Genomic DNA, 20,346 nt, shown 5'->3' on the forward strand with positions numbered 1-20,346 from the left:
TCACCTGGCCCTGCCGAAAATCTGCAGCTCTCCCATTACACCCAGCTGAGCGCCTGGCAACGGCGCCAGGGACACACACATACATGTACACACACACATGACACACATGCGATTAACTCACACATGTATGGGTAAATAAAACGCAGGCAAGTAACACACGCACAGCAGTGTGCATGCACACACACACACACACACACACACACTCACACAGGTTTTACTTACATCTGAGCAAGAGGGAAATCCCCAGACACGCCAGCACCCCCGTAAACCTGGATGGCACAGTCCACCACTTTGCAGGCCATCCTCCCAGCAACCACCTTAATCATCGCAATCTGTGAAGGGGAGCAGTCCATGGTGACTGACACGGGGGGAGCCAGGGGACCACAGAAATCGTCCTGTGTTATGCTCTGCTATGTGTGCTGTGGTTTGCAGTTTTGAATCCCTGTGGGCTGCCAATGCTATGCGTTAATGTGACTGCCCTGCACGACAGCAGCACACGCAGAGCTGCTCGTATTAAAATGTGCTTGTGGGAGTACTCTGCGTCCCTGAGTGAATTTGCTCAGTACAGAAAATGGCTGAAATGAAACGACAGTTTCGGCATTGATTGGGTCCCAGTGGGGGCTGAGAGGAGAACACCCCCCATCGACCCCCCCACTCCGCGCCATTACAGGGACTGCTGTCTGTGTGTGTGTGTGTGTGTCCATTTTGTCCATGGCAAAATGGACAGAGGGTGGGGACGTCTCTGAACGATTACGGCTGCCAAAGGGTGATCACATCACACGGGGGACATCACGCCCTGAAACACGGCCCTGGAAACTCGCCGCTCTCAAAGCTCCACACTGACATCACCAGACAGCCCAGGCTGAAGCCAAAGATCCTGACACCGGGAGCCAAGTCCTCCCCTGGACCAAGAATACCAAACATGCTACGTGTTACCAGGCCTGGTGGAAACAAGCTAGCTGTAATCTCTAGCTATTATGATACATGGTGCTTTCAGTGTGCCCTTTGCTGCATGTTGTGTAATACGTGGTGACATGGCTCAGGCAGTAAGAGCAGTTGTCTGGCAGTCAGAGGGTTGCTGGTTCGATCCCCCGCCCGGGCTGTGTCGAAGTGTCCCTGAGCAAGACACCTAACCCCTAAATGCTCCTGACGAGCTGGTCGGCGCCTTGCATGGCAGCCAATCGGCGTCGGTGTGTGAGTGGGTGAATGAGAAGCATCAATTGTACAGCGCTTTGGATAAAGGCACTATATAAATGCCAACCATTTACCATTTACGTATTTGTATTGCCTTTAACACAGCAACAGCAATGGGAAGCTTGCCACCGTCTATGACTAGACTGTCCAATTAGATCTGGAGACGTGCGTTTTTACAGTTGTTCAAGAGGAGGAACGTTCACCAGACCTCGCAGAAGATAAGGTCAAGTTGAGGGTGAAGTTACAGTGGATCACACACATTGCTGAACTCTTCAACCGTCGCGCTGTCATACTAAATTTGCTATGCTCATCTCATCCAACCCTGGGCTTTTGACATCCAATCAGACGACAGAGGGGAGGGGCTCCCATGCTGCCAATCGTCTGTCAGTCCCGACAGTGCAGTCGGGACATAGTCACGCATCGCCAGTCACTCGCTGTACCACTGCAGTCCTTTACATCAGTGTCTTAAAAAGGGACTCGCCGTCCAATAAGAACAGCTGTCTCAGCAGAACCGAGGCGAAGGAACTCCAAGTTTTGATGCCCTTCAAAGAATGATTCTGTGACGAAAGCTGGCTCTGTGCTGTTATAAATGTGCGCTGTCAGAATAAAAGTGTTGCCATGGGTACGGAACTGTGAGGGACCTATCCCTGCGACTGTAAGCACACACGCACACACACAAATAACCAAGCTGAGTCAACATTTCAGGAAGTTATCGCTACTCCTACACAACCCAATAATGTACCATGCTTTTGTTTTTTCAGGCCAAGGGACGCATGACCTGAAGGACCCTGCCATGCCAGAACAGACCAGATTAGATTTAAAGAGCACAGCAGTGGGACCTTCACACGAAGCCAAGCGCAACGTGACATTCCACATTCCCACAAACAACCCCTTCTTGTCATAAAACCTGTGTAAAAGGACACCGCATGGGTTGAAGGAGAGCCGCAGAAGTCATCGGTCTCCCGAGTCGGCAGTGGGGTTCACGCATGAACGGCTGCACTCACTGACAGTTGCCCGTTCCGACTGAGGGGCCCACATTGAGCACCAAGTAACTAAATAAGTAACCAACAAACTTAATCAATCAAACAAATAAATACATAAACAAACAAACAAATAAATAAATAAATACATGAATCTTGGGGAGGAAGCAGAGGCTTAGCGAGAGATTTACGTGAAACACACACAGCCCAGCTGTCTGTCTCCCCAGGATTGGTGATTGGTGGAGTCCCAGGGCAGTACCTGTTTCCTGGCAGCCCTGCTGCCCTGCACATCGAGAGCTCGGGCGGCGTGGAGCGTGAGCAGGCGGGTCTGGTCTATCGCGATGCGACACTCCGCAATCCAGTGGGCTACTACCTCCTGTGGCCAGCAGGGGGAGGAGCAGAGCACGAGACAGGGAGGGAGAGGAGGGAGAGAGAGAGAGAGAGAGAGAGAGAGAGAGAGAGGGGGAGAGAAACCACAAGAAATCATTTGTGTCTGACTCTTCCACGCATGAATTATGTTAATTCACGACACGCAACACTGCGAAGGTCAATTTGAAAACCTATCCGTGAAACGGCAACAGTCACTCCAAATATCTGACAATGGAGTGACTGCAACACTGTGGTGAGTGAGTCAAGCCCACTGCCACTGCAGATGTCTCAAGTACGCATTACTTGTTTGGGTGCAAATATAAATGTTTGGGTTTTGGTCATATCAGCCACTAATACATGTATTTTAACTAAAATTCTTATGAATTGAAGCAAAAGTTTAACCACAGAAGCTGTCAGTGGTGAGGTGAGAGCAATAAAGTGCTGTGTTCTGGATTACTCGTTCTGTCACCATACAGTAATTAGTATGGCACTTCAACAGTAAGACTCAATTCACAGATCACCGCCTCAGACAGGGCTCTGCAGTTTCCACTCTCGCCTCTAGGGGTCAGTAGACCGCTTGTGCAGGAAGAATAACTTTCAAAGAGAATGAGCTTTTGCAAGCGCTACAGCATAAAAGGAGTTAAAAGCACATTTCAATATTATTTTTTATATTTTTCCAAACATCTATTCAGCAGGCCATATGAGCAGATGAAAAACAACATGAGAGAACAATGAGAGATAAGGGCATGGGTGTGTTCTCAGGGTACACAGTTTCTCACGCAGAGGATACGGTTACACGTACCGCAGTAGTAATGAAAGTGACAGCTACATTAATCCAATTGAGCTACATTAATCTAATTTGGAAATCCACATAATGAAAAGGCAACAAAATGCAAACACGTGTTTATTGTCAGCATATATGTTCATTCCTCCCATGAAGAATACTTATGGCCATCAGTTACTCCACTGTAGCTGCCATACGGCTGCCCGTTTAACATTAGTTATGCTCACACAAACTCTCCAGTTCGATGATATCCACTGAAATTTCCATTGGCATGCCAAGAGGTTAGTACTGTGCTACAATGGTAGTGCTTAGGATAAATTAACTGAAAGAAAAAACAAATATTTGCTTTGACAGATAACTCAAGAAAGATACAAAGAAAGAAGCAATAAACTCAGGAAATGCACTTTTAAGAGGCTTGTGTGAGGTCATGCTTCAAAAATAATGTCTTCAGTTTCAAACAAACCTTTTCAAATCTTAAAAGGCATTACCTTGTATTACTTTAAAGCCAAACAAAAGCGGTTTGTTCGAATGGATAATTTTCAAAGGCCAGTTTGCAAGAGCAGGGAAAAAACCCTGCAAGCTTGGCACAGAGATAATAAGCCAATGAAAAAACGTAATTATCTAATCTAAAATGCAACACAAAGGCCTGTATCCTATCAGTATTTGTCCCTAACTTTGACCTTCAAGTAAACACAAAGGGTTATACTTTTTTCTTGCAAACTCAGTTCGCTGAGTGTATTTTTTAATAAAAACACTTTGCATTTGCATTGAAACAACATGATTTCTAAAACAGCAATGTGCTTTATTTTGCTTGACACCAATGCAGGCTTGCTCAGCCATTGCTGAGAACCGAATTATTGCCACTCACCGAGGAATAAAAATATCTCTGCAGTTTACGGCTGCTGTAGGTGCGGAGAGAATACTGATTTATCTGAAAGTGAATTTTGTTGGAAAACGAATGAATCCTTCACTAGGCTGGATGACACGCAGGTTACTAGTCCCAAGAGAATTAATAGAATGTGGACATCTGGTACACTACAGAGCCCAATGGAAACAATGTTCAAGGACACACACACACACACACACACACACACACACACACACACACACACAGACACAGACACACACACACACACACACACACACACACACACACTCTCACACACACACACTCTCACACACACACACTCACACTCACACACACTCTCACACACCCTCTCACACACACACACACACACACACACACACACACACACACTCACGTGTTGGTACAGCTTCTTCCCGAAGGCCTGTCTGTCTGCCGCGCGCAGGCTGAGGAGCTCCAGGGCCCTCTCGGCCAGTCCCACGGCTCTCATGCAGTGGTGCAGGCGGCCGGGCCCCAGGCGGCCCTGGGCGATCTGGAACCCGCGACCCTCGCCTGGGGGACACAGCGGCACGCTTCAGTACCTCCCTCCCCCACAGCTCACAACACAGAACACTGCTCCTGTACACAAACATACTACAAATATATCAAACCGTTATTGAAATAACTACTGTCATATTGTTGAGTCATAAACTATTATATCTGTTCAAATCTACAGCATACTTACACTTATACTTAGCACTTGCATAAATTGTCTACCCAGTGGAAATCACCCAATACAAAATCTCTTGGAAAGGAATCCAGCCTTACCTAAAAGGATGTTGGACGCAGGCACGCGCACACTATTGAAGTGTATCTCAAAATGTCCACCGTGGATTGCATCTGGAAGGCAGGATAAGTTCAGATGAGCGGCCTGTGCTCACTTGGACAATCAGCAGTGTCTCATTTTATTTGGACAGAGCACAGATATGCGGCATGCGCGCATTTCTTGGTTTCAATCTTTTTCTCACAGAATGGATAAGAATGCTTATCAGTATGTGTAGCATTTGCCAAATGGCCGTCACAGCACAAGGATGGATAGCATTAGCATTGTTAACCCCTTAAGTATCACCACTTTTTTTGCACAAGCTTGAAAATGATATACCCAAAACAAAATGGCTATTATTCTTGAACCGTTTTGACTACAGGCATCTGAAATTCAACAAGCTTGTATTTTATCAGTCCTTAAATTTGACCTTCAAGTAAATACAAAGTTTTACACTTTTTTCAGTGTATTGCCCAGTGTATTTGTGAATAAAAAACATTTGCATTGAAAGATACGGAAAATGTATGGTTCAAGATGATTTTTAAAACAGTTGAAGCAATGTGCTTTATTTTGTCTAACACCGATGGAGGCTTGCCCAGCCATTGCTGTGAACCAAATTACTGCTTCTCACTTAGGAATAAAAATACCTCTGCAGTTTACAGCTACTGTAAGTGCGGTGAGAATACTGATGTCTTGAAAGGTTTGGCGTTTGTTTAGAATTTCTCTAATTATTACTAAATCAAAGTTACAGAAGCGCAAACACAGTGGTCGTGGAACATGATTTTCTCACTGAAAACATTTTATGTTTCAGAGTGGATACAGATTGTTGTAGCAGTGCCTGGTGCGCTTAGAAACACAATGGAGCCACAGCCAAAACATTGGACAAATCCCCTTGCAGATTTGATGAACATCACCAAAAATGAGCATTCTGCATCGTTTTTTCTAAGCTATGTCTAAGCAGTTTTTCAAAAAGGACATTTGGAGACTCCAAAAGGACACGTGCAAACAAAATGATATTATGGGATCTTTATTATCTTATGAGATATAAAATACTGTATTTTGCTTTTTAAAAAAAGTGTTTGCACATGCCCTTCCCAATGCTTTCAAACAGTAACTCCTGTTACCAGAGTGATTGAAAATTCCACCGGATGAAATCACACACTGAAATCGCAAAAAATAAAGGGGTCTTACCATCCTCCCCAAACACCGTCAAAGGCCTGATGATCTTCACACCTGGGGTGTCTAATGGGACCAGAATCATGCTATGCTGCTTGTGTCTGAAAAAAAACAAAAAAAAAAACAACTTCCATCAGGCTGTGAACAGCCGCTCTAATTAAAGAAAAGAGAAAGAGCAGGAGAATTGGAGGGCGAGTTTCTCCAAGGTCGCGGCCAGGCGGGCGAGGCTGTCAGTTTTGAGGGGAGCCAGGGGAAAGTTGGGACCGGGCGCAGTCCCTGAATTTTAATGTCCGGGGCCTTTCAGCAGAAGAAAAGGGTGGCTGTAAAAGATTAATGAAGTCCTTCAGATGCTGCGCGTTAAGACTGGCACAGGTGAGGACGGGTTGCTGGATGGAGATATTGGTCTCCCGTCATATCGAAAATAGCACAGCAGGCTCACCTGAAGGTGACGAGGCCCTCCCCAGACCCCAATGCAATGTCCTCAACCCCGCATCTGTTCTACTGCCCTCCCTGCTATCTATGAAAACACACAAAACACTGCCACATGGACACTATTCATCTTCCCTTCACTGCAAACAAAGCTGTACACAGTTACGGCTTAAATCGAGAAGCTTTTATCATTTCCCGGTGAAGGCAGGGTGGAGTTTCGGAAGTTTTGGTTTCGACAAAGATGTTTCATTACAATTTACAGATGTGTAAACAAAGTAATCCAAAAGATGTACTGCATTTGTTTTTTTGGAAGTTTTATTGCATATTGCTGGCTTAGCCAGGCAGCAGGGAGATAACAGCGCTGTGTTGTGGGAGTTGAATTGTGAGATAATTGAGCTTTCTCCAGGCTGAAGGGTAAGAGTTGGCCGGAGAAATACATGTCAGAGTTTGAGTGTAAACTCCAGTTGGCTGAGGTGTGGTTTAGGTGTGGTTAAATTAAGTCTTGTGAAAACAAGGCAAAGTCAAACGGCTTCAAATGCTTAGGAACTGTTACAAAAACAAATACAGTACAATGCTATTTAAGACACATATTTACATAATTACTGAAAATACCATCACTGATTTGGGGCAGGTGTACAGCACACAGAGGTTAGTTGCTGGGTGGCACAGGGTACTCCGTGCCAAATGCGTTGCATATGTGGAAATAGTCTCCAGACTGCCCTACCTCAGGGAAAAAGCCTCTTCTGCTCCTGCCTGCAGTTTTCAGAGCTCAGACAACAGGCTGGCTGTGACTGACATGAGCCGTGACAGTTCTGAGACTGTACACTTAAATGAGCAGGACAGAACTGTGGTGGTAGAGTTTCAATGTGTGGATCAATCATAGACCAATCTACAAACAAGTTTAAAAACTAAAAACCTCGCTTTTCACACCTGGATACACTTTTACAATCAGCCATGTGTATTTCATTTTCTTTGTTCATGGCAATGATTTATTTGACTTTATCTGCAGGAACATGCAGCTTACATTAGAATAGCACGATTATTCCCGGTCCATCAACAGCTTTGTTGGTTTATTTTAGCCATGCTTTTAATTATTGCCCATTAATCATAAAAGAAGAAAAACATGGTGGTGAAAAAATTAGAGATCTGAAGCTGGATGCGGTTAATGGATCGGAGAGTAGTGGTGATTTAGACAAGGCTAAATGAGTCATGGCATTCAGTCTGGCTGCTTTAGGCTATCCTGGCACGTTCTTTCCCTTACCTCTTTAGGGTGCAGAAGATAGGTGTGTTCAGTGTGAAAATGACAAATTACACAGCACAGAACAATTACCCACCCACCAATCTTTTATAAGTACTGCTTTATAACAGCAAAGTCATGGAGCGTCCTTAATTTATTTATTGGTCCCATTTAATTTACAGCATGATTGCGTGAGTCCTCTTGTCCGAAACTAAGAAGAGCTAACCCAACCAAGGTCTAAAGCTGTCCAGTTAAATCTGGAAAAATCTGGGGTTTGTCAGACATTGGGCCTGCTGTTCTTCTCCTGAACCAATTCCCCTTCATTTAAAAAGAACGAGAAAAACAATAAACGACTGGGACATGTTCATCCATTTCTCTGTTAAATTTCAAGCGGTGACTGGCCCAGAACGGCAGGATCACAGGGCAAACAGACGTACCTTTGGGCGGAGTCGTGTGCCTCGCTCCTGCACAGCACAATGGCCACCTTACAGGCGGGGTTGCCAGCTCCTGAAAACAACGACAGAAAGAAGACTTTAAACGAGTCACACGTCCAGCGTACACCCGGTAATCGCTTCAGCATGGCGGACGCACGCTCGTGGATTTCTATTCATCGTCGAACATCAAGCGTGGTTAGCCCTGTGGACAGAACACAGCACAAGTGCTCCGTGGAAAAACCGCACGGCAGTCTTTCGGTCTGCTTTATTTTTGCCCCTTTCAGAGATAGATCGATCTGAAACCATATGAGGCGGGGTGGAAGGGAATTCTCTGAAAATAATGTGACCTTTTGCTGACATTAATCACTGTTTACATGGCTGGGCTTTCCTGAAATGAATCATTGTTTACAAACTGTATAATTGAAACTAGACATTTGTCTGCACCATGGCTCTGGCATAGACACACTGACATCCTCTGCACATTCGTACAACAGAATTAGCGTGAGGATACGGAGTTAGTGTTCGTTGTTCTCTGAGGAAAAAATTCAGACATTCAAACACATACCACCGTCCACTTACAAGTGCAAATAAACATGTAGTCACATGCAAAGTGCTCAGATACAGTAAGACAGTGTCTGTAGCACAATTTCGAATAAAACATGGTTCACTTTATCGAAAAAACTAACAAAAAACAGTATCATTAACATTGCCATATTTCCTTCAATCCTATTCTTTGAATGTCAGTTTAGCCTAAGCATCACAACAAAAAAATTAAGTGCACAGACCGGGCAAACAAAAAATCAGTGTCCTTGTGCCTCCTTTACATCTGCTCACATCTGCACTCTCATTCAGCAACGGCCCGTCACTGTCAAGCCTAGGAAGTCCGACCGTGTCGGACAAACTTGTGGCATTGTAGAGCTGCTTCACAAGCCCCTCCCGTTCAGGATGTGGGTAATGAATGTGTCTGATGAGCAGTAATGTCCTTTTGAAACGCGCAGGCTGGATGCACGGGGGGTCTGTTCAGGATTTCACATTGACCAGGCCAACCGGAAACACCAGAGAGAGCGTTGGAGTGCAGAGGGGTGAAGTTAGGAACGGACGCGGCCGACCTTGCCGCACCTCCGTAACCTCTGCACATCTGGCCCAACCGCCCGGCCGTGCCACGACCGGCCTGCCGATTGCGACACACGGCGGGGTTTCCACCCGTGAGGCCCAGAGTCCCGGGGGAGGCCAGGGCTACAGTACGTACCCAGCGCAAGGGTGTGGAGTGACTCAAAAGACTGGTTTCCTGTTTACATACATTTTCCAAGAATCTCTCTGCCACCGCAGTGCTCAATACAAACAGATGGAGCTGAAATTCTGTACAAAACAAGCAAAACAAACAACAAAAACAAACAAACAAAGCATAATAGCATTAATAGCACTCGTCACAGATCTCCACCAGCACACGAGAAATGAGAAACGGCGAACAGCCAGTGGCATGCCTGCGATGCTGCATGTATAAAAACAAGCTCTCCTGGATGACACACTGCGGTTATGAAACCGTGAGCCGTTAAATTCCTTGGTGGGGCATTGCTTTTTGTAATGTTGAGCAAGGTTATTAACATAATGACCTCGCTCAATAAAACCTTTACGATAAATAATCAGCTGAAAGAGTGTCCATGTCAAAGCAAATCTGTTCTCTTATCTGCTGCAATGTAAATGATGTAATGATGTGCGACTGTCAACAACACAGGTTATAAAATCTACCTTTGAACCTTACTAGAGTATAAAAACATGTCACTCGCATAATCAAGATCAAAATACCACGTAATGAAGTTATTTTTGATGCTACGGCTGATTGAATTTCAGCTGCCTGACAGCTATCCAAATATTTAAAGATAACTACAATGAACACACTTCTTTATTTCTATTCTCACACCAAACATATTGTCATTCATATTCCTGCATATTTCATTTCTTAAATAACATTCACCATTGAGGACACACTTGGAAATGTCTATAACACAACTGAGAACGACAAGACAAGTCCGTACCATTGCCTTTGACAGGAGTGAGTAAAATGTAATGTGAATCATGCAATATTCAAGTGCAGTCTTCAAAAGGAAACGTTGTTTTTGTGTATATCAGGAAAAAACTTTACACTTTACAGAATTTAACACAATCGATTGGTTGGGTTTGGACTGAGGGCTGTGCAGAAATAACAGTGCGTTCATCACTACACAGGACCCAGCAGGCCTGCAGATCTATCTGCTGATGACTATGCCTGGAATGAGAAAAATGTCCATTCTCCAGGAAAGGGCACGCGACAAGTGTACATGCCATAAAATCCACTTTCTGAAGAGACCCTCCACCACCACCCGACACCCAGCATGCACGCACGTACACACACACACACACGCACACACATGCACACACGCACGCACACACACGTACACACACGTACACACACACACATACACACACACACACACACACACACACACACACACACGCATGCGCACACACGCACGTGCACACACGCACGCACACACGTACACGTACACGCACATGCACACGCATACGCATACGCACACAAAAGCAAACACACACACTTGCGCACACAATGCAAATGCATTCATTTAGTGAATAAATACAATCTCTCCACAGAAAGGGCATGACTATACAAGCAACCGATGCTATACCAGGCCATACCAAATGAATATGCCAATGTGGACCTGGCAGAACTGTGTAAGTACTTAAATTAAACATTTTTAAAAATCACACAAGACAAGTCATAAAGCACCTGTAGAACACAACTGCTTACTATTCTCAACATGTCTAGTTAGCATAAGTTCTCCCTGAAGCCAGCATGTGTTTTTGTGACAGAGGGCCCCAGTAACTCTTATATAAGTGGCCTTAATGACGGAAATAAAGACAAATAAACCAAGAAAACAAACTCAACAGACATGTGGCAATCATGTCTCTGCATGTCCCCAACGGGCAGATTAAAGCGATGGGGGAATAACTGACGTGTGCCTCCCCATCAGAGGGAGGAACATACCACAGCATCACAAAAACGCCCGTTACATAACACAATTCATCAGAGCGCAATGATGTTTCAACAACACTCAGAGCACGCATTCTCGCCCCTGAAAGATTAGCTACCGGTTAGAGAAATGTGACATTCCGCACCGGAGGGTTGAATTATCTCTGTGAAGTTCCTTTGTGGCGCAGACTGTTATTTTAGATCAAATCAGATGCTAACCAAGTGCAACATTAAACACAACAAGCAAACAATAAAAAGTCTGCGGCCAGCTGTTAAATGCAAGATGTGGCGCTGCTCGCTTTGGCAATTTTCTTTTTTGATTTTGAGTGTACAAATTTAATAGACATCCTGTAATAAGTACCAAGCAGCCTACATGTCTTCTTCCTCCACAGTGCAAAACAGAGTGCTGCTTTGCATTTGGATGACACGGAACCCGAAGAGCAAAGAAAATGTCACACTGCAACCTGCGTTTCATCACAGCATTGCTCATAGCTAATGTCAAACTACTACTACTATTTCCTACAGAGAGAGAAATTATTTTACAATAAAGTCAACTGATTTTACATAATAACTGGAAAATAATACAGGTTTTTTTTACACCAAGTATTACAAATAAACCATATGCATCGTTCCTTTTTCTAACCATTTACTATGGCTGTATTGTTATGTATATAAAATAACTTAAAATTCAGTGTCTTCCTGTAAATGGAAGACATGTATTCCTGTTTTAAGATCACATGGTGTGTAATAACACGGCGGGATCAAAGTCTATGAGAACATTTTAGTTTTATTTGACATTACTTAAACTCGAACACCTTTTTTGCCAAGTGTCAAATATGCACTCCACTGTGCAGAAATATGAATGATAAGAATTCCCCACCCTGTGATGTAACTCATCTCCCAAAGTATCTGTGCAGATTCCAAAAGAAAGGCAGAACCTGGCTAACGCATTGCTTCCCCTTGGCTGCCGCACACACACAAACACACACGCACACACACACACACGCGCAGGGCACAGTCCACGCAGTGCCGCGCTGGAACTCCGTGTGTAATTCTATCCCGGAGAGAAGGGTGAGTCCCTCACACAAGCCCATGGACTCCAGAGCGCAGCAGTATTGGACTGTGCCAGGACCTTTCCAGTAGTTTCCGACAGTGACAGTGGAAGACGTACACACAGCATTGCAACACAACTGAGAATTTTTTTCTTATTTTTCCTCTTCACAAGAGAAGTAAAGGTAAGCCTGAACATGTATATTACTTTTTTTGATTGACCCAAGTTTAATATTTCCAGCTACATATACAGCTTTGTGAGTGAAACTGAATGTGTACGTGCATGCACTGTTGTAATGAGAGAGAGAGGGAGAGAGTGAGTGAGCGTGTGAGCGTGTGTGAGAGAGCGCATCAAAGAAAAAAGAAAACTGGAAAGAGAGCTTGTCTAAACTAAATTTTTCCTACATATTACATAGCACTGCATTTGCATACTTTGGATAATATGGCACTGTGTTAATTCATTTTTAGACTTCCTCATCAAGAAAGGAGAAAATATGAGGAAGTTGCTGAGTGTTTTCAAACAATATTCAGAAGCTGGAACAGTTATCAGATCATTTTTTGTCACATTGGCAGGGATTTATGAAGCCTTTAAAGAGAAGGTGAAAGGGAAATATGAACCTACAGTGTGAGAGAGGCATCTCTGAATTATCATGCAAGCAATGGGTGTAAAATTAGACACTAGTGTAGCTTTCATTTATTGGGCTGCTATTGAATATATTCTCACAAAACAGAATATTTCCCCCTAAGCCTTTGAGACTTTAGTACACAGGTCAAAACTTCAGGAGGTTTTATCTTTATTGAAGCTGAATACGCTCATTTCACACACTTAGTTTTTACATTGCTACTTTATTTTCTGTGAAGTTCTACATTTAAATTAATCAGATTAGCATATATTCAGCTCACTGTCTATTATGGAAAGGGGACTTGTACTGCAGCACAGATGGAAATAGAATAATATATATTGTATCAGTAACTATCACAAAATGTCATGATTGTGGTGAATATGAGAGGCATGAATTTAAAAGCACTTTGGAAAAAGGTGCGATATAAATGGAGTCCATTTACCATTACCTGTCATATAGAGACAGAAACAGGGAGAGAAAGAGAGAAAGAGAGTGATGTAATACACTCATGCAACACACCCTGTACCTGAGTAATCCTGAAATAATAATCTCATAAATAATCATGGTATTTCTAAACAGCATATGTATTATAACATCTGATTAATTTACATCACAGGGTACAGGGTATTACACATAGCACTGTAGTATTAGTATTAGAAAATAATGGAAAGGTAAATAATGACCATTATTTTGTGATCAGTTCAATTTATTTATGGCTTTTCTTAGGGTAAAAGAAATGCTAACTATACATAAGTAATAAATACATAATACTTGTAACTCAAAATAATATACTGACACATATGCACAAAAACATCTTTGTAAATTTGAATTTGAAGTGTTTGTGACTCTCTCAATAGCTGCACCCCTCTAAAGAAAGTACTTCTGTCGCATAACACTGGCCAAACATGAGTCATGGAGTCTGGGAAAATGTCCGTCTTTGGAAAAAGCACATAGAGGGACACTGACAAGTTAAGTGATAGAGTTCCTCACCCATTCAAACACTCACGTTGGCTGACTAACTATAGTCAGCCTGTGTGAGTGTTCAGCTCCCACAAAATAACAACTGCATCATTGTTCAGACAGCAAAATGGAGCCACAATGGCGGAGATGCACCCAATGAGGTGCAGCACGAACATGAACTAAAGCTGTGCAGAGATTGTGCAGATAGCCCCAGCGCTGCCAGAGCAAGTGAGACACCCCGCTGCCATTCTGTCCCGACCTGTTTATTAACATCACACACAGACAGAGTGTTTCCATTCCCCAAACAAAGATCTGTCAGTAAACCCAGAATTCGCTCCACGTCCCTACCGGCTTTCAGAAAAATCTCCCTGTTTTGCCACAAGAAGAAAGAGCCTCACTCGAGCCTCAGCTGCCAATATTTGAGATGAGAAGAAACACGAGGTAGAGAGAGCAGCTTCAAAGAAATACTGGTCTGACTGCAAATACTGACATTCCCCTAACTACGCACCCCACTCGCCTCCCAAACAGCCTGCACTCTGGACTTGAAAGAATCTTGAAGCGAGAGCAATTTTATACCAGGAAGACAGGCAGGTGAAGCGTGCACTCGAACAGTAATTACCTGCGTCTTGAAACGGAATCAGCCTATACTGCACAAATGGCAGGCTTGTTGAGCACACCTGTTCATAGCTACGGGCTGGGAAATTAATAGCTTGGACTGCCACTGATGCTCTATGCTCTCTCACAGTGTTTAACTTCACACCACTTAAATGTTCCTGGGAAGCCTCACATTCAGAGGAACAGAGTCAAACTACCTTGCGTCAAAGGTGGAACAAAAACCTGCACCATTTTCATATAAGATTTGACACCCCTGCTTTAAGTCATTTAGAAGCAAAATTGTTATAGTACCTTTGTAAAAAATGTTTTGTAAAAATGACAAACACTATTACAATAGGGGATCAATCACACATACACTGTACATTGTTATTATTCTTCTTATCATTTTGTGCATGGCAATTCAAAACCTTTCCCTTCCACTTTGTGCACTAGCTATGTAGAACAGCTGTAGAACAGTGCTGTATCCAAGAAAAGGCTGTTTATATTGAATCATTTATACTTAGCCCTTCACACTGTCTCAGTATCAAGGGTGAGCAATCAATAATTTTAAGGGAAAAGCATACACAAAACACTCTCTAAAAAAACACAAAAAAAAAGGGAGGGAGCGAGAACATTCCTACTGTGCTTTCAGCCATTAGCCAGAAAATCCCACACTGACCTACCCAAAGGGGTATGAACACAGACTTTCTGAGCAATGAAAACAAAGATTATACCCAATAATTGTCAGATTCCAATGTGCAGGCCTAAACTAACATTCATGTTGTTCAGAATCTCAGAACTGAGAATGTGAAAAAATGCTATATTCAATTTCAACCGGACTTGGCTATGTCATTTGCCCATATAGGTATATTAAGGTAGAATAATACACAACAATTGAATCAAACCCTGTTTTCTCTCTCTCCCTCTAGATAACAACGCTTTACAAAGAGAGGTCATGGAGGACCCAGATTACACGTATGACTATGACTTTGACAATTACACCTACAATGACTCCTACTATGACTACCACACGGTGTGCGACAAGGCAGAGGTCCGCTCCTTCGCCAAGGTGTTCCTCCCCGCCATCTACACCCTGGCGCTGGTGGTGGGCCTGGCGGGAAACTCCCTGGTGGTGGCCGTCTACGTTTATTACAAGCGCCTGAAGACCATGACGGACGTCTACATCCTCAATCTGGCCGTGGCCGACCTGCTGCTGCTGCTGACGCTTCCTTTCTGGGCAGCGGACGCCGTCAACGGCTGGGAGTTCGGCGTGGCCATGTGCAAGATGACCTCCGCCCTCTACATCATGAACTTTGGCTGCGGCATGTTGTTCCTGGCCTGCATCAGCGTGGACCGCTACCTGGCCGTGTCCAACGGAGCCGTGGCCAGGGCCGTCGGGCGGAAGCACTGCCTGCTGGTGTGCGTCCTGGTCTGGGTGGTGGCCTTCGTTCTGGGCCTACCGGACATGGTCTTCACCACCGTCAAGCATGGCGTGGTCCGGAAGTCCTGCCTCCCTATATACCCCAGCAGCATGGCCCGCCAGACGAAGGCCACGCTGGAGATCCTGGAGGTGGTGCTGAGCTTCCTGCTGCCCTTCCTGGTCATGCTCTTCTGCTACTCCAGGGTGGCTCGGGCCCTCCAGAACATTCCGGACGTGACGCAAGGGAAGAAGTGGAGGGCCTTCAAGGTCCTGCTGGCAGTGGTGGGGGTCTTCATCGCCACCCAGCTGCCCTACAACATCGTCAAGTTCTGCAGGGCCATGGACATCATCTACACCCTGGTGACGCACTGCGAGGTCAGCAAGAGCCTGGACATAGCCATGCAGATCACGGAGAGCCTGGCCCTCAGCCACAGCTGCGTCAACCCCATCCTGTACGCCTTCATCGGAACCTCGTTCCGCCAGCACGTCCTCAAGGTCATGAAGAGCCTGGGCCAAAGGCGGAGGCGCTTCCGCCACAGGAACGAGCCCACGGTGGAGATCTCCCTCAACTCCCACTCCGCTTCTGTCGACACCACCACCTTCACCATATGAGGGCCGGGGGTTTAGGAGCCGCACTACTGCCACAGGCGACCGCACGCACTGGGGACTGCTGGGACGAAGCACCTCATGTAGATACACTAAACCAAAATGGCTTCTTCAAGATATACACAGACCGTGGTTCACATAGTGCACTGACTGTATAGCACTGTACAGATTAGCCACCTAATGTGACACCTGTATATTTATGTATTTGTATAGTTTCAAAAAATATGTACTAGAATGTAAAAATGCCACCTATTATAATGATAATAAAAATATTTAAAGACATTACTCTTCAAAAGATTATCCACTGAAAATCGTTATCCACAATCTCTGTGGCCCACTGAATGCTGTGGGAAAGCCACTTTCTATGAAATCAGTTTCAGATCACCACTGCAGCTGTCTGAACAGAACATACGTGTCTCATTTTGAAACATTAGGCGGCTCTGGAAAATCCGGGAAATTCAATTACTTGGAATGTTGTCAGGTTAAAGCCGGGTAATTCCACGAAACAAAGAAGGAAAATGGGATTTGAGAAACATAAGGCACAGTGCTATTCCAGAGGTATACTGGAGCACTGAAGGAAAATACAATTTTCCAGAATGAGCATTAAACGTTTTCTTTTGAAATTATCTTCAAGAACCTCAAACATCTGCCGTGTGGTAGGATGGATGTCTTTCAGTCGGCATCCAGAGCTTAGAGCAGCCGCTTTTCAGAGAGAAAATGCAAGGGCTGCCCGACAGAAAACAGCGAGTTTACGTTTGTGACTGTGGCGTGCTTTTCACCAAATGAACAGCAAACAATTTCAGCAAACATGGCAGCTTCGTAGACATTTCAAACAAATGTACACTGTGAAATGCACACAGAATATGTACATAATAAGCACATGACTCAATCAAGGTTCAATGTCAGGTACAGTCAAAATAAAAGTACAGTACTCACTATTCGCTAGTTACAACCAGGCCTGGTAAGAACCATGGAGAGTATCATCATACCACCATGGCTACTAAAGTTTCAGTGTGAGTCTATTTCTTTTAGCTTTCCCAAAGTGCTACATTAAATCATCACCTTTCTCTCCTACTGCTACATGCCAAACTTTTGTTTTCCGTTTGGAGTGAAATGTGTTTTTGCAACTAAACGGCTTCTGTGATTTTGACAGGTATTTGATCTGATTTGTGCTTCTTTCAGTGACACTGTCTTCATGTCGCAACGCTATTTGATTTCCTCCAGAAATTGCTTCAACATGCAACCTTTACGGAGTCTTTGAAATCATTCTGAATCAATATCATCTGACCAGCACAAATGTAGGAAATGCATCAGACAAACAGAGCCAGCAGGAGCAACTTATATAAAGCCTGAAAAAAACATGATATTAATGATTCACAGACCAAAAGCTAATTACAAAAATATACACTGTGGTGTTTAAAAAAAGCTTGATTCATGGAAATGCTAATGCTAGCATTGATGTAAGCAAACACATGCACAGATACCGCCTACTGAGTGCAGAAACTGTTAGTCATACTGTTGCCTGGAAATAGGCAGTATGCATGTTTATGGGGGCAGATTAAAAGCCTCCCTGAACAGCTGGCTCCATTAGCGGTTATTCCATGGAATGCTGAGTTTATTTTGGTTACCTTTCCGTGCATTTAGATGTAGAACAATATCAAGCCAACTGGTCTGAAAACTACACCTCACACAGAAATCTTTGTCTAATCCTCTTTCTCTACTGTATGTTTCTGTTTTACTCGCCGTCCTTGCGTGTTTATGGATTTTGACTTCAAGGAGATATTGCTTTTGGATCCCCACCCATGTTTTCCAGCTAAATCAAAGGAGCCCCGCCTTGGTGCTTTGTGCTCGGTGCTCGGTGCATCAGCAGGTTTTCCGGTTCTTAATTCACTCATCAGTGTGACAGCAACAATTCATAAAGTGTGCTGTTCTTTATTCTCGTATGAATAATACAAATACGACAGGTAGCGTACTGCATGTGTACTGTAACTGCAGAATGTGTCACTCATGTTGAACAGGCTAGAGAGAGCTCTTGGTGGGAGAAAAGAAAAGGTGCCTTTTCATACAGTCAGGACTTTAATGGGCTAACACAGCATGAACCTTCCCTTTTTCGCTGCGGTTTGTGGTTCCCTTTGTTAATTACTCAGTGTGACTGCTCATTTCAATGAAAAAAAAAGCATAATTCTGGTTGGTTACTCAAAATGTTCTGGTCGGTTACTAAAAATGTTGGTTACTCAAAACAAAGTGAACTCCTCCTGGCACATGGCAGCCCAGGATTTTACTGGAAGGTAAGAAGTTCTACCATCACCGCAGATCTGCACAGGTTTGGCTACAATAGTCAAGAATGCAAACTCTTTATAAAAAGGGGGAGGGGGGAGCTAAAACAAGCTAAAAGTGTAAAACGTGGACACAAGTATAATAACAGGTTAACATGGGAAAGAAAACTGGTCTGAACATGTCATTCAGTTTAGTCACACCATTTACCTGGTGGCATTTTGTGATCACCAGAGCAGGAAGTAAACAGAGCACATTTAAAGTGGGACACCTGAGCCAAAACCTCTAGAATATTCTGAGGAGAGCATTTTGAGTGCATTTATTGTCAGTGCTGTTCTCTAAATTTTAATAATGGTTACCACTGAATACTACAGTACAATGTAAGTTCCACAGAGAGAGGTAAATTACTTGTCTATCAATCTGTGTCACCTCCTTTTCTTTGAATTATACCATTTCCCAGAAAATTCCCAGAATAATCCCACATAATCTCTTTGCATGCGATACTGTACTTGATTCTCTTTATTCAGTATTTGGCTTGCATTCATTTGGTAATTAGAGCTTGGTGTTTGTTTCCTATAGACACGATAAAGGCCACGTCTAAAGTATATCAAAGTTGGAAGAATGTAGACAATACAATACTACCACGACTGTAAATCCCGTAGGCCAGTCTTCATCTTTAAGACCCAGGTCACAACAGGACACAGGATATGGGACTTTCCGGCTCCAAATTCCCAAACAATATGTCACTGTAGTTTTACTGCAAATGCAAGCCTGTTTCAAGAAAAAGGTTTCCCCTACAGGAAAAACTGAAACGAAATAAATAACTAAAAAAGTCCGTCTTAACAACGTGGGTATGCAGTCTGCTTTTCTTCCTGTTGTTTTCTCCAGGACAATCCTCCTGAAATGAGGCATGTGGTGGAGCGCACTCTGACCTGCCGCAACAGAGCTAGGACAGCAGCATCAGAGAGAGCGGAGTAACCCAGCGCTCCACACCGCTGCTAAGGCTACGCGTCTCTCAGTGACTCACACAGTGCTAAGCACAGGCTCTTAGCGCATCCTGCTTCTGATTTGGCCTCTGCTGGCCCTGTGGGACAGCCAGAGGGACAGTTTCAGGACTACAGCTACAGCTATTGTACTTCAGGCCTTTCCACAAAGCCGAATCAAACAATGAAGGCTGTATAACACCAGTGAGGTCTCGCATAACATTTTGAATCGCGGTATCCCTGTTCTCCTGCAATACAAAACCCACAACACCCGACTGCTGCATTGCACGACTTCCCCATTCACGGCGATTTTATGATTCACGTAACATTTCTCAGATTGACCTCTAAGCCACAGAAACCACATCCAGATACTAAGGGCAATTGGCTGCACTTAGTTCTGCATCAGAACACTATTTTATTCATGCTTATGTAGGGATCAGGGAATGCTCACATATGTAAACAGTCTAGGTCTCCTTGGTGCATTCCTGAGGCAATCTTTGTGTATTCATAAAAACATGATTGGCTACAGTGGAAAAAT

At 44.0% G+C, this 20,346-nt stretch overlaps 2 protein-coding genes across 4 annotated transcripts in view; one reads left to right on the plus strand and one right to left on the minus strand.

The window, feature by feature from the left end:
* Positions 1 to 20,346, minus strand: part of LOC133127625 (nephrocystin-3-like) — a 59,693-nt gene that overhangs the window by 1,262 nt on the left and 38,085 nt on the right. For all 3 annotated transcript variants that reach the window (XM_061240646.1, XM_061240645.1, XM_061240644.1), the window contains 6 exons: positions 8,274 to 8,343; positions 6,186 to 6,271; positions 5,000 to 5,071; positions 4,590 to 4,744; positions 2,434 to 2,550; positions 223 to 332 (listed from right to left, as the gene is read on the minus strand). In XM_061240646.1, coding sequence (XP_061096630.1) covers positions 223 to 332; positions 2,434 to 2,550; positions 4,590 to 4,744; positions 5,000 to 5,071; positions 6,186 to 6,271; positions 8,274 to 8,343 — 610 coding nt within the window. The remainder of the gene's footprint in view (positions 1 to 222; positions 333 to 2,433; positions 2,551 to 4,589; positions 4,745 to 4,999; positions 5,072 to 6,185; positions 6,272 to 8,273; positions 8,344 to 20,346) is intronic.
* ackr4b (atypical chemokine receptor 4b) lies at positions 12,330 to 16,833 on the plus strand. Its single transcript, XM_061240649.1, has 2 exons — positions 12,330 to 12,533; positions 15,455 to 16,833. The coding sequence occupies exon 2, from the start codon at positions 15,481 to 15,483 to the stop codon at positions 16,555 to 16,557; it is 1,077 nt and encodes a 358-aa protein (XP_061096633.1). The 5' UTR covers positions 12,330 to 12,533; positions 15,455 to 15,480; the 3' UTR covers positions 16,558 to 16,833.

This window comes from Conger conger, chromosome 4, assembly GCF_963514075.1.
Source record: "Conger conger chromosome 4, fConCon1.1, whole genome shotgun sequence".
In the NCBI taxonomy this organism is placed as follows: Eukaryota; Metazoa; Chordata; class Actinopteri; order Anguilliformes; family Congridae; genus Conger; species Conger conger.

What these genes read in the sequence shown, in the direction of transcription:
- ackr4b (XM_061240649.1), top strand. Translation starts at nt 15,481, where the DNA reads ATGGAGGACCCAGATTACACGTATGACTATGACTTTGACAATTACACC.